The sequence below is a fragment of the Asparagus officinalis genome, chromosome 4, assembly GCF_001876935.1.
Source record: "Asparagus officinalis chromosome 4, Aspof.V1, whole genome shotgun sequence".
In the NCBI taxonomy this organism is placed as follows: domain Eukaryota; kingdom Viridiplantae; phylum Streptophyta; class Magnoliopsida; order Asparagales; family Asparagaceae; genus Asparagus; species Asparagus officinalis.
The window spans coordinates 24,943,400-24,956,063 of NC_033797.1; the positions used below are offsets into that span (position 1 = coordinate 24,943,400).

Genomic DNA, 12,664 nt, shown 5'->3' on the forward strand with positions numbered 1-12,664 from the left:
AAGATCGCATACTCATTGCCTTCTCCCGCAATGTTCGGTTCAGTCTCTCCGCGACCCCGTTCTGCTGTGGTGTTGACCTGACTGTCCAGTGTCGAACAATGCCCTCCTGATCACAGAACTCTTTGAAAGCACCGTCTGTATACTCTGTACCATTGTCAGATCTCAGTGTCTTCAATTTCTTACCTGTCTTGTTCTCAACCATTGCTTTCCACTTCTTGAATGTCTCGAATACCTCATTCTTATGCTTAAGAAAATAAATCCAAGCATACCTAGAATAATCGTCTATGAACGAGACAAAATACCTGGAACCACCCTTGGAAGTTGTCTGAGCCGGACCCCAAACATCCGTGTGCACATAATCTAGTATACCTCTGCTCTTGTGATTGCTTTTCAAGAATTGGACCCTGTGCGCCTTTCCATACACACAATCCTCACAAAAATCCATGCAAGGTTTCTTCAGATTCTTCAGCAAACCCTCCTTACCAAGCAGAACCAGACCCTTCTCTGACATGTGCCCAAGCCGCCTATGCCATAACCGGGTGTGCTCACATGGGTCTCCACCACTTCCATCAGTTCCAACCGCTGCATCTCCTGTCACCGTCGTACCCGAGAGAGTATATAGATTACCGTGACGAACACCCTTCATCACTGTTAGGGAACCTCGAACAACCTTCTTTACTCCGTTCTCTGTAACAATCTTGCAGCCACAGGAGTCCAAAGCACCAACTGAGATAAGATTCTTCCGCAAAGGCGGGAAGTTGCGACTGTCCGTTAGCGTTCGAACCACTCCATCATGCATTTTGATTTTGATATCACCTAGCCCCACCGTTTTACAAGCATGGTTGTTCCCCATCAATACGGTTCCACCATCAATGCTCCTGTAGGTAGTAAACCACTTCCTATTTGGACACATATGGTAAGAGCAACCAGAATCAAGAATCCACTTCCCGGAGGTATCCTCGTCACCCGTGACGATATAGCATTCCTTCTCGCTCCCTTCCTCCGATGCGTAACTCGCCTCTTCTTTGCCTTCTCTTCTCTCGGTCTTATTGTTGTTCTTTTTCCCACCTACTCTCTTGTTAGGACAGTCAACCTTGAAATGCCCTACTTCACCGCATTTGAAGCACGCTTTTCCCGCAAGAGGTCTCGATTTAGATCTAGACTTTCCTCCCTTGCCTTTTCCTCGCTCATTGCTCCTTCCTCTAGCAAACAATCCCTGCGCTTGTTCTTTGTTACCACCAGTAGTCATGTCACTGGTTGCAATCTTCCGAAGGTCATCTGCTAGAAGCGCCGTTCTAGTCTCATCCATCGTCAAATTGTCTCCCACAAGCATCAGTGTTTGCACCAGGTTCTCATAAGACTTCGGCAGAGATAGAAGTAGTAGAAGCGCCTGATCCTCGTCTTCTACAGTCACATCGATGTCCTTCAAATCCGATATTATCCTATCGAACTTGTTGATGTATTCCCGGAGTGATGAGCCCTCCTCCATCTTGCAAATATACAATTTGGATTTTAAATAGATCCAGTTTGTTAAACTCTTCATCATGAAGGTGCTTTCTAACTTCGACCACACGCCTGCAGCCGTTTCCTCTCCATCTACCAAGAAAGCTACATCCCTTTCAAGGCAAAGGATAATCGACGCCCGTGCTTCCAGATCCAGCTCCTCCCAATCCTCATCAGACATATCCTTGTGCTTCTTCTCTTTTCCCGCCAAAGCTTTGTGCAATTTCTGCGAAATCAACGTGTTCTTCATCTGCATCCTCCAATAGGAAAAATCATTCTTCCCATTGAATTTTTCAATCTCGTATTTTCCAACTTTAACTATTTTACTTGTTGACGACATTATCCGCTTGTATTAATAAATCCGCTTCTCTCAGGAAATTGTCGAGCACCACCTCAAACCAGAAGCTACACCACTCCCAATCTGATTAACAGCTCTGATACCAATTGTTGGGCGCAGAGTCACGCCCACCGCCGCGGAAGTGATATCACCTGAGAGAGAGCCCTGGTTTTTGTTGTCACAAAAGCACAAGTCAACCTCTATATTCTTGTTTCTCAAAGGAAACGAGAATAGATAATGAAATTCTTATTTCTCAAAGGAAACAAGAATCGAAAGTGATATATTTCATCAAAGTGAAATATACACTCTTCCTCTCATCAGCTCTAAGACCGAATTTTGAGGGATCCTACAAGCAATAGCCAACAACCCAGAAAACAGTAAATACACGAGATTTACGTGGTTCGGCAAACTTGCCTACGTCCACGGGAGGGGTGAGAGGAGATTCCACTATGAGAAGAACACCGACGACTTGTACAATCCACAAGCTCGTCTCAAAGAAAAAGATCTAATTTTTACCCAAAAGAAATTGACCTCTCTTTTGTAAATCTCTCTTTTTCTCTCCTCAAAATCTCACTATTTTTCTCTCAATAAACAGCCGGCTAAACCCTCTGCAAACTTTTCTTCCCGCAGACTTTTTCTTTCTCTAAAGCCGCTGTTCCCCCTGCTGCCTTTTTCCGTAGCTTTTCCCAACACAAAACCCTAGGTAGTCATAGGTATTTATAAGGGATTGGTGGGCCTTTCGGGTTCGGGTGACTTTAAAAAAACGTGTGAATGGGCACCTGAGCACCTGAGCTCCTCACGCGAATAGAGAGTGGCCCCCACTCTCACATGTTTACTGGGAGAAAAAAAACCAACTGGTATCATGTTTGCTGTAGTTTTGAGCTTGAGGCAATGGGTACAGAATGCACACCCGGATTCAATTTCGAGTATCAGTGGTTCTTCGAATCTTCTCACAAATAGTTCAGATGGCCAACAGACTAAAGAACCGACAATCATGCATCAATGCCTTCCATCTATCGTTGAGCTGGGCTTATCGTGTTCGACCTACTCACCAAGAGAAAGAATTCCGACAGACAGAAGTAGTGCCGAGGCTAGTACAGGAGATAAAGCGGGAATACTTGTTACATTCTTCTAGCGTTTGAGCCAAACAGCAGAAACATTTGGTGTTACTGTCATAACAATATAATGTTGCTGTTATTTACCATTGATGCTAGGGTACATAGCGGTTTCAGAATAGTACTAGAAACAGAAGATTTATACTCGTGTATATACATTTATTTGCGCGCCTTCGCCTTCGTGCATACGTGTACGTGCATTATGCGGACACCCTTCTGTCTGGTATGTATCTTTACCGCACAGAAGATTTATAAATTCGCACAGGTGGCCAGACCCTTTGTTTTCAAGCAATTTGCTTGGTAGGAAAAACTACGGAAAATATCCGACACCTATACCTTTAGGAATATGCCTTTATATATTCCCCCCAATAAAGTTCATCTCATTTTCTTCAAACCTAACCATCTGCCATAAGCTTCAAACTGTTTTCGTGATAGTTGATTAATCTGAGGGTCATGAAACAATTGGGAAATTAGAAGCATCAGTAAGATACTAAGACCTCAAAATTAGACTATAGACGTGATATAGTTCTACAAATCAACTCTCTGCTTACAGCAGAAAATAATGTTAGAAGACACTCAGATAATGGCATCAATAAATTACCATAGAAGTATCCAAAAAGCCAGTCTAAATCAATTATTAGAATCATCTGAGTAGGGCTGAGTGTTTCCGGAGTACAATAAGGTTTCCATCTAACAAGCGCAGGTTTCCAATGAAAAAAAAATTCAAAATGATTATCATGTTCAGTAAACCATGAAATAAATATAGATAACATAACAGGCAATTGTAATTTATCATCTTCAAAAATGATCCAAAGGTTGCAATTCTCTAGATCAAGAGATATCAGCTAGAAACATATGTGTCACATTAATTCTAAGTTCAACACGTACCACCAATAACAAATTTTGATAAATTTTGATAATTCTATTCCCAGGAGTCTCATGCCACAATCCACTGAGTTCAAGGCAAAAGTATGAGGGGGAAAAAATTCATCTTCTTTTATTTCATATTTAACTTCTAAGAGTTTCACTTACTAGCCAATCGGTGCAGCAAGCACTTCGACAGACGAACCTTCAATGAAACGGCAGGACCCCTATTCCTCCCAACTAAATCTAATATAAATATAAACACTTAAAAAGACAACCTGGATTGCATCACAAAGGAAGTACTTGTTAGCAAATAAAATTCATCTTCTTTTGTTTCATATTTAACTTCAAAGAGTTTCACTTACTAGCCAAAGGAAGTACTTGATAGCAAATAAAATTCATCTTCTTTTGTTTCATATTTAACTTCAAAGAGTTTCACTTACTAGCCAATCGGTGCAGCAAGCACTTCGACAGACGAACCTTCAATGAACATTCAAGGCGGGACCCGTATTCATCCCAACTAAATCTAATATAAATATAAATACTTAAAAAATAAAACCTGGATTGCACCACAAAGGAAGTACTTGTTAGCAGAAAGCTTAAGACCAACTTGTTCAAATAACAAACAGAAAAATCATATCCTAGTCTAGTTCTGCTGAAAAAACTTCCTTTCAGTTGAACTATGCAGGTTCTCAAGTTGGTATTTGCCTTTAAATCACAAGCTATTGCCACCTTCCAAATATCCAATGACCGAATCTGCTCAAAAGACAACCATTAAGAAAAAAGTTACACGACACTCGATTTATGCTGTTAGGGGAACCTCAGCGTTTGTTGCTTAAACCCTGCATCTCTCAAAAGCATCCATATTCAAGTGAGAGAAAAGATTTACCTGGAAAAGATGTAGCTCATTTGCTCAAATAAGACTTTTGTTGGCTACCATAGAACAATCTGAAATCATGAAGATAAACCAGATCGCAAACCATTCCGCTTTCTTATATTGATATTCTTCGAATAGAACCCAGAGCACAGAAAAGGTTTGTTTGAATTGATATCATAATGTATTTTCAAACGCAACAACAGTACCTGTCCTGAAAAATGAAGGCACACAAGTAAAATATAGAACAATACTAAAAACACGAAATAATGCTAAGAACGTTCAGGTACATACCTGTTGAATCATATAAGAAAATACTTCCCACACCTAAACATGGCCTCCTACAGTATTATGCTCCTTTAAAAATGGATCGGCAAAATAAGTTGCAACAACTCAACACCCACAAGAAGTCAAAGTTAACCCAAATTTAAAATGAGTAAAAATCATACCAATCATATGCTTCATGCTGATTGCTCCCCAAAAGTTACAAGGCATAGAGCATTTCAAATGGAAGGCTTGGTCAGTACAGTACTTAAATTTCAAGAGGCGACAATTAAGAAAATTATATGGTTATCTCTAGATATTACCACATTTCTACATATCCAAAGTTCAACTGGTACATCCTAAAAAGACCATGACCCCTACAGTAAGAACTTTATGAAACTCCAATTACAATATAGTCAAGCATCACTCTCAAAAGTCATACATCGCATCAGAAAACACGAAATACAGAGTTTATAAAAATGGGAATAAAGTCCCTAGCCTTAGTTTAACAGAGAAGAACCAGTGTGGTTCCAAGAGTACATCTCCTGCTTGACTTGACTTGTTAAAAGATCAGCCAAGACAAATTTATAACAGGAACCATGTTTGGCGAAGTCAGCATCGATGACAGAGGTACTTAGTAGCAAACAGGTGCAATGACAGAGGTAGTAGCATCGATGACAGAGGTACTTAGTAGCAAACAGGTGCAATGAATTCTATCTTCTAATAAATGCTATGTAATAAGGGGCCTGATCATAGTTCAGTCAGGGTTATGAGCCAGAAAAGCATCTGAAGTACTTGAGGTTCAAGATATCAATATGTTGCCCAGCATGTTGCATTAGACTCAAAGGACCACTAGATCCTTTCACCTGAATGCTGATCCATTTTTTCAGGTCTACTGTCATCAGCTCCTCTGGGTGTTCCCCCAAGCCTTTCCTGCAATATTTCAACTTGAATTTAAACCCTAGTCTTAAGTAAGCATTTAAACAAGCAAAGGATAGAATTTCAGTACAATAGGAAATTTTTGCAGCAAAGGAAAAAAAGGACCAGTTTATAATCAGACATCATTGCAATTTACAAGTATACGCATTAAATAACTTTTTTTCCTGAATACTAGATAGCTCCGTGGTCAGCAAACTGAAGTGGGTACAGTAATTAAAGTCCATGAATTTTTATTGTTCAGAAAAAATTAATCACAGAAAAGTAATCTAAAGATCATGATGATAGCCAGTTTTACTTGACTACAACAGTAAAAAAGTAAAGCCCAGCAAGAAACAACTACCTTCAAAGAAGTATTCTGAGCAAGTAGCTGATCATGTTCCTTCCTCAACCTATCAACTTCAGCTCTAAGGGAGCTGTTTTCCTCTTTTAAGACCTCGACACGCTGAGCTAGCTCTTCACACTCAGCCTGTAAGCCGACATCATCTTATGATGTTTGGCTTCTATAAAAAATATTCATAACTCAAAATATATGCTTTATACCTGCTTACGAAGTCTAGATCTACGTGCAGATTCTCTGTTTGACTGCTTTCTTCGCTGCCTTTTTAGTTCCCTTTCATCCTGAGTTCCAATCAGAGGATAAATAATACTGAAATGCAAGTAAAAACAGAAAACTAGTACAGTATGCAAGTAAAAACAGAAAACTAGTACAGTTTTCACACACCATCACATTTTTTTCATGTCATAAATGCTCAAAAAGTAGATACATAAGAAAACAGAAGATAAAATATCATAAAATAAAGTCATAATATGTACTGCGTCCATATGTTTAAAAAGCAGTCTACATATTCCAAAATTGTTAGTAAATTGGTATGTCCTAACGCAAGTACCTGTCTTCTTTAGAGAACATAAGGTAGGATGGAGAGAATTGCCTGCCATTTGCACAAACTGACTCACAGAACAGTGATATTTAAAGACTTTTAAAGTAGATTATATTATATGTCTGCACTTATCGTTTTGTATGAATGCTGTTCTTTTAAATGATTTACATGGATATTAGGAAAAGATATGAACCAGTGACCACTGCACTCTATACAACCTGAAATCTTAAAGAAATGACCAAAATAAAAACAAGTAAAGCTTCTCGCTGATTATTAACAGAATAGGAAAGCACTTATGAACACTTAAAGGCTTTCATAGTTTTATTGCTCATGAAATCTGCATCTATAATGAAGAACTTTTTGTTTTAGAACTTCCAGAAACAACAGCTGACTCAGAAGTATGTCACCTACCATTTAAAATTAATCATCGTATAGAGATACAAGATGCAGTCATTTCTTATGTCTGTAACTCTGCAAGCCTGAAGGCGATCCTTGCAACCATTACAGGTAAGTATACTTAGCAATATAGGTTCTCCAAGGATGATCACATACCACCTTGAGATGCAAGCTAATAGTTGTTATGGGACCATTTATTTATTACAGTTCCTTCAGAATGTCAACTATAATAGGCCACTCACATGTTATAACTTATCTACAGCATAGGCAGTTTGTACATCCTAGTTATATACAGAGGGCCTAGAGATTGCATGAAACCACTGAAGGCTTCAAGATGTCATATAGTAGCATTGCAAGTACAAAAAACAGGGCCCTGCATTTTTTGGTGGAAATTTAGTAAATTTAGAGGGTTTTCATGGCCTTTCTCACACCAGATTATGCCACTATGTCATCCTAGAGTTATAAGTTAAAAGGATCCTATCAATTGGAAATTATATCGTGAATCCTTAATAGTTAAGGATTCCCTAGTTAAGTTGGTAATTGAATCTTAAAGTTTCTTATAAACAAACACCACAAATTACAATTTACTTATAAATCCTTAAGAACAGTTATACATTATAAAATCAGTAATGAGAACCATGACCTTAACTTGACTCGCACTAAAGCAGCAAGCAATACAAACTAAGCAAATTCTCTTGTATAGCTATGATTAAAAGCATAATATGTAAGTTGTTAGCTTCATGTAACTAAACCTGTAGCCAAAGTTCTGATGGCATGTTTTCACGTGATCCAGCAAGCCCTCCAGGAAGTACTGCTGCTCCAGCAACTGTGGTGGCAGGAACCTTTCCGCGAACAGGAGGAATAGACGGGGCAGGAGCACCCCAGTACTCCATGCCAATATTTAAAGCTGTGGTTGGAGCACCAACCCCCGCAGGTGCACCAGCTGCTGGCATAGGCATTATTGGCATGGGTTGGCTCAACATTGCTTGTGAGGTAGGGTGGGCCACTCCATTCTGAGAACCACGTGCAGCAGTCCCATTCCGTAATGTTCCTGATGTCGAGCATAGATATTATTTCCATTAGTACAGCATAATCAGATCTATTTTCGGTTCCCTCATCTGGGAAATTTATAGAAACCTACCATCATGAGAATCTTGTCCTCCAGATGTTTTTGGTTGAGAATCCTGAACGAGATAATGAATATTTACTAGCATACAAGAAAATATTTACAAAAAATGAATATTTACTAACATAAAAAAGCAATTTCTGCTTGCTCCAGCAAATTTGAAGTATTTGGACAGAACACTCATATAACTAGCATGCAAGAATGTCTTATAAAAATTAAAAATATCACAATAACTAAAAAACTGATAAATGATGATGTTACTATTAGACTGACGATCTCTCTCTCCGTGACTAAGTCAGTTTTTCCAAACTTAACAAATACAATGCTCAGCAGTACCCATCTAAGTTACCCGAACACCTCATCTAGGCTCCCTTATCCGTGTCTGACATTTGTCGTATCCGTTTACATGTTTGTATCCGTGTCCGATTACATGTTTGTATCCGTGTCCGACACTCCTTGGACAATTCTTGAATATAGACATGCATTTAGTCAAATGTTTGTATCCGTGTCTGATTACATGTTTGTATCCGTGTCTGACACTCAATTATATAATACATGTTTTAATTTAAAACATTCATAATTGTTGTGGTGTTTTCAGTCGCCAAAGTATGGCACTTTGCCAGCAACGAACAGGTGTCCCCCTACATGCACCGCTCAAATCGAATTAACGGTCAGAACCACTAAGAATCCTGACTTAGCCGACTCGCCGAGCCAGCATCTCCTTAGGTCAACTTGAAGGGCGGTACTTGTCGGTCCTCTTATCGAAGACGACTCACTACGAACCCATTCGATTAATTATTCGACACCTCGCAGGGTCGACTCAAAATGCGTTATTTCTCGACACCTCTCGCTACAAGCCAAAGGATGACTTCAACATCGAACCTCCCTGCTAATAGCGCGTCGGCGCCACATTAAATGTTTGGCAGACGCCATCATTTCTCCATCATCTGCACTATTTATAATACATCGAACCATGCCGGCTTCGTGCACCGCTCATTTCATCTCATTAATGACTAAATAACAACGCTTATCATGCAGCCGATCTACAACCGACACCTGTAAAGTAGACGTTGACTCAGCTGCCAGCTCAGGCTCGGCCAAAAAGACTATACTACCTCTTTTGCTTGACTATAAAAAGGAAAAGTATTACAAATATAAGGGTAAGCAATCTCTCAGAATTCTTCTCCACTCCACTACACTTAAGAACTCGCACAGTTCATCAATTTTCCACTCAAGTTCATCACTGACTTGATCGTCCGAGGAACAACGGGGGAACTGGTCCCCGTCATCTTACGAGTTGCTATTTGTGCGGGAAGACTGCTCAACTCAAAACCAAATATTCGAAGAAGTTAGCGGACCCTAATCAACCTCACCCCATTACATTATCTCACCCCCATTACATTATCTGTGTGATTTAAACCATGAATAGTAATACACTTTTTGTATGTATATTTACACTTCACCTTAATTTTTTGCAACTCATTGGACTCGGATTGGTTCGTTTCAACCTATATGCAGTTCATAAGTATTACTATAAAGGATTAATTGGGTTTCTGTTTAAAAAACAAGCGGTTTTTTAATTTATAATCAATTCAATAAAAGAAACATAAAATGTTATAGGAATTTTAGTTATCATAACATGTGAATAAAAAACAATATCGATCTCATATAAATTATTAATTTCATTATGCGAATATATAGTTGTGTCCCTATATCCTATCTTTTTACACATTTGTCATGTTTCGTATCCACACCCATGTCAGTGTCCGCACCCATACCCATGCAACCTAGATACCTATATTTCCATGGGTAAATTTATGTCTCAAAAATTCAATGGTTTGGTAGAGTACAAATCTATGATGCAATGTGTCCGATAGTGACTTACATTCTGAGAATTGGCATCACTTCCTTCGCTTGAACCTTCACTTCCACTTTCACCACTATAGAAATTATGGTTACAAAAATGACAGAAATAAGTTGCTCATTGCACACAAAGAATAGCATACAGCACAATCAAGTTACTTATGGTAAGAGGGAATATGTTTACCTTTGTGACACTCCATTTGCTGATGCTCCAGATGTTTTACCTGGCTCATTAGTGTTCTTTCCTGTAATCATATTCAAGCTACCCAAGCTTCCTTTGGATCTCTTAATCTGACTTTTTTCCTTACCATCAGATGATTTTCCATCAACTTCCATGCCACCTGTCATGGCCCCCTATGAGAAAAAGAACATCACATTATATTTACTTTACATACACAAGTACATGCAAGAAGTGCACTATTTAGAAGGTAACTCACAGAAGCCTCGGCATTGCCATTTGGAGAAGGCATCGCAAATGGACTAAATGGGTGTGACCCCTGTCCAACAGTTGTAGAATAAAAATACTTTTTAGCAGTTTTCAAATTTGATCTATAATGAAAACAACTCATTCTTCAAAAAAGAAATAGAGTTAAAAAGGCATATTCAATGGAACTATACCGGTGGAATAGATGGATGAGCATATACTCCGTGAGGATACACAACATACGGAGGTGGTGGGGTTCCATATGGAGGCATAAGGTGCTGCAAATAAAAGTAAAGTATACAATTGGTTACGTCCATTACTAGACAATTAAGGGCATTAAAATCAAATATGATATTACATAAATCTTATACAACTGATTAACACAATTACTAGATAACTATGGGGATTAAAATATGATATTACATACATCCCATACCCCAAACTCATTGATAATTTATGTTCCTTCCCCTTGCATAAAGATGTTCACAATGATAATTAGCAAAATGTTGGTCCTATTGAAGTGACATTTTCACAGGCTGAAGCAGTGGTTCTCTTTTGTATCTTAGGACAAGAATAAACAACAAGCCAGCATCATTTGATCTAGTTTTCTGAAGTCTAGAGAAACAATTGATCTAGTTTTCTGAAGTCCCACGTTTATAGGCCTCAAAAACTATAGCATATCCTTGAGATAAATCTTTACTTTTTAGTACTACAACAATGGAATCTCCAATATCATTCCTTATATTCGATATATTTGATAAAAATTTAATTTATGGTCCCGTGAGCAACTTTAATTGCGTTGAACTCCCCAAAAGAATAAAATTTAAAGTATGTAAGTCACAAGCGAACTGAGCCTACACTTTTGAGACTTCATGAAACATGGGGTTTCACCTTAGTCTCATACACGGGATATTTGGTGCCATGGAACCAAACATGAGACCTTGAAACCTCGTAAGATTCAGATACCTTTAAGCTTTTATTGTCTGGTTGCTTTCAACACCGTGAAACTTATGTATCATGAATCAGGTGAAAATAGTTTAACATGATCGCTGAGAATATCTTTCTTTGGTCAAAGAAGTACTGAAGATCAATCAATTTTTAAACCTCTAAGCACTGATTCATAGAGTTTCATAAGAAATTATAAGTTTTATTTCGCGAAGACAAACCCATGCAGAACCAAAGTAACACATAGAACAAAATGATGCATTTCAGACACAAAGCTAAAAGCTAGCACAGCCATAATTATCTTATGATTCATATCAAAAGAATAACTTGATATCATCCCTTTCCTCGGCATCTGTACAAGTTATTTTACCCCATTTCGGTTTCAACCATTTATTCAATCTCTCTGTTCCTATTAGCTCAGTTCCAAACATCTGAGATAACACTTCTGCTTTTGCTTGTCGAACTTCTGGCATGAAGACTGACGCAGTTCAAAACTTATAAAAATCAACCAATACAACCAGTAAAAAAAAACACCTGCACGCTCATGGTTATACCATCTATTGTTGGATGCAATAACCAACACATGTTTTGAATTAATAGAATTAACAGCAAATAAAGATGCACGAAACAAATTTAAAGAGCTTAATGCTCCGCAATTAAACACTTCAAACACAAAATACAAAGAATAGCACCTGAGGTCCCCACATGTAAGGATGACCCTGTGGACTCGAGTGAAAAAACCCAGGAGGCGGAATCGGGGAATAAGCCTTCAACATAAACAAAAATTCAAAAAAATTTACTGCAAAATTAGCAAATACTCTACAATTCATCAATCACGTCGAGATACTCGAGGGTGGCTGCTCCTAAAAAATTTGAACCACAAAAAGAAACATTTTTTGTCACTGAAACAAAATTACACTTTTCTACAATCAAAAATAGGACAGCATCACTGACCTGTGGGCCCGCCGGCGGCGATTCAGACGCCGGCGCCTTTGTCCCCTTCTTCGGTGTGTCGCTCTCACTGCCCCCCATGATCCAACGGTTCCTCTCACCACTCCCTTTCTCTACTTCTCTCAATTCATCTCAAACGCCAACAATTTAAATTCTAAATCCTAAAATTGCTAAGATCTAACACC

The 12,664-nt window shown here is 38.6% G+C and overlaps 1 protein-coding gene across 1 annotated transcript; it reads right to left on the reverse strand.

The window, feature by feature from the left end:
* LOC109836992 (bZIP transcription factor 16-like) lies at window positions 5,195-12,361 on the reverse strand. The gene is made up of 10 exons (XM_020405071.1): window positions 12,221-12,361; window positions 10,778-10,861; window positions 10,597-10,656; window positions 10,344-10,513; window positions 10,182-10,236; window positions 8,312-8,354; window positions 7,923-8,221; window positions 6,437-6,514; window positions 6,237-6,362; window positions 5,195-5,890 (listed from the first exon to the last, which is right to left on the reverse strand). The coding sequence occupies exons 1-10, from the start codon at window positions 12,356-12,358 to the stop codon at window positions 5,810-5,812; spliced, it is 1,134 nt and encodes a 377-aa protein (XP_020260660.1). The 5' UTR covers window positions 12,359-12,361; the 3' UTR covers window positions 5,195-5,809.

What these genes read in the sequence shown, in the direction of transcription:
- LOC109836992 (XM_020405071.1), bottom strand. Translation starts at nt 12,358, where the DNA reads ATGAATTGTAGAGTATTTGCTAATTTTGCAGTAAATTTTTTTGAATTT. An exon ending in CTCATCCATCTATTCCACCG is followed by an intron (nt 10,657 to 10,777) that starts GTATAGTTCCAT and finishes ACTGTTGGACAG; the next exon opens with GGGTCACACCCATTTAGTCC. An exon ending in GATCTAGACTTCGTAAGCAG is followed by an intron (nt 6,363 to 6,436) that starts GTATAAAGCATA and finishes GTCGGCTTACAG; the next exon opens with GCTGAGTGTGAAGAGCTAGC.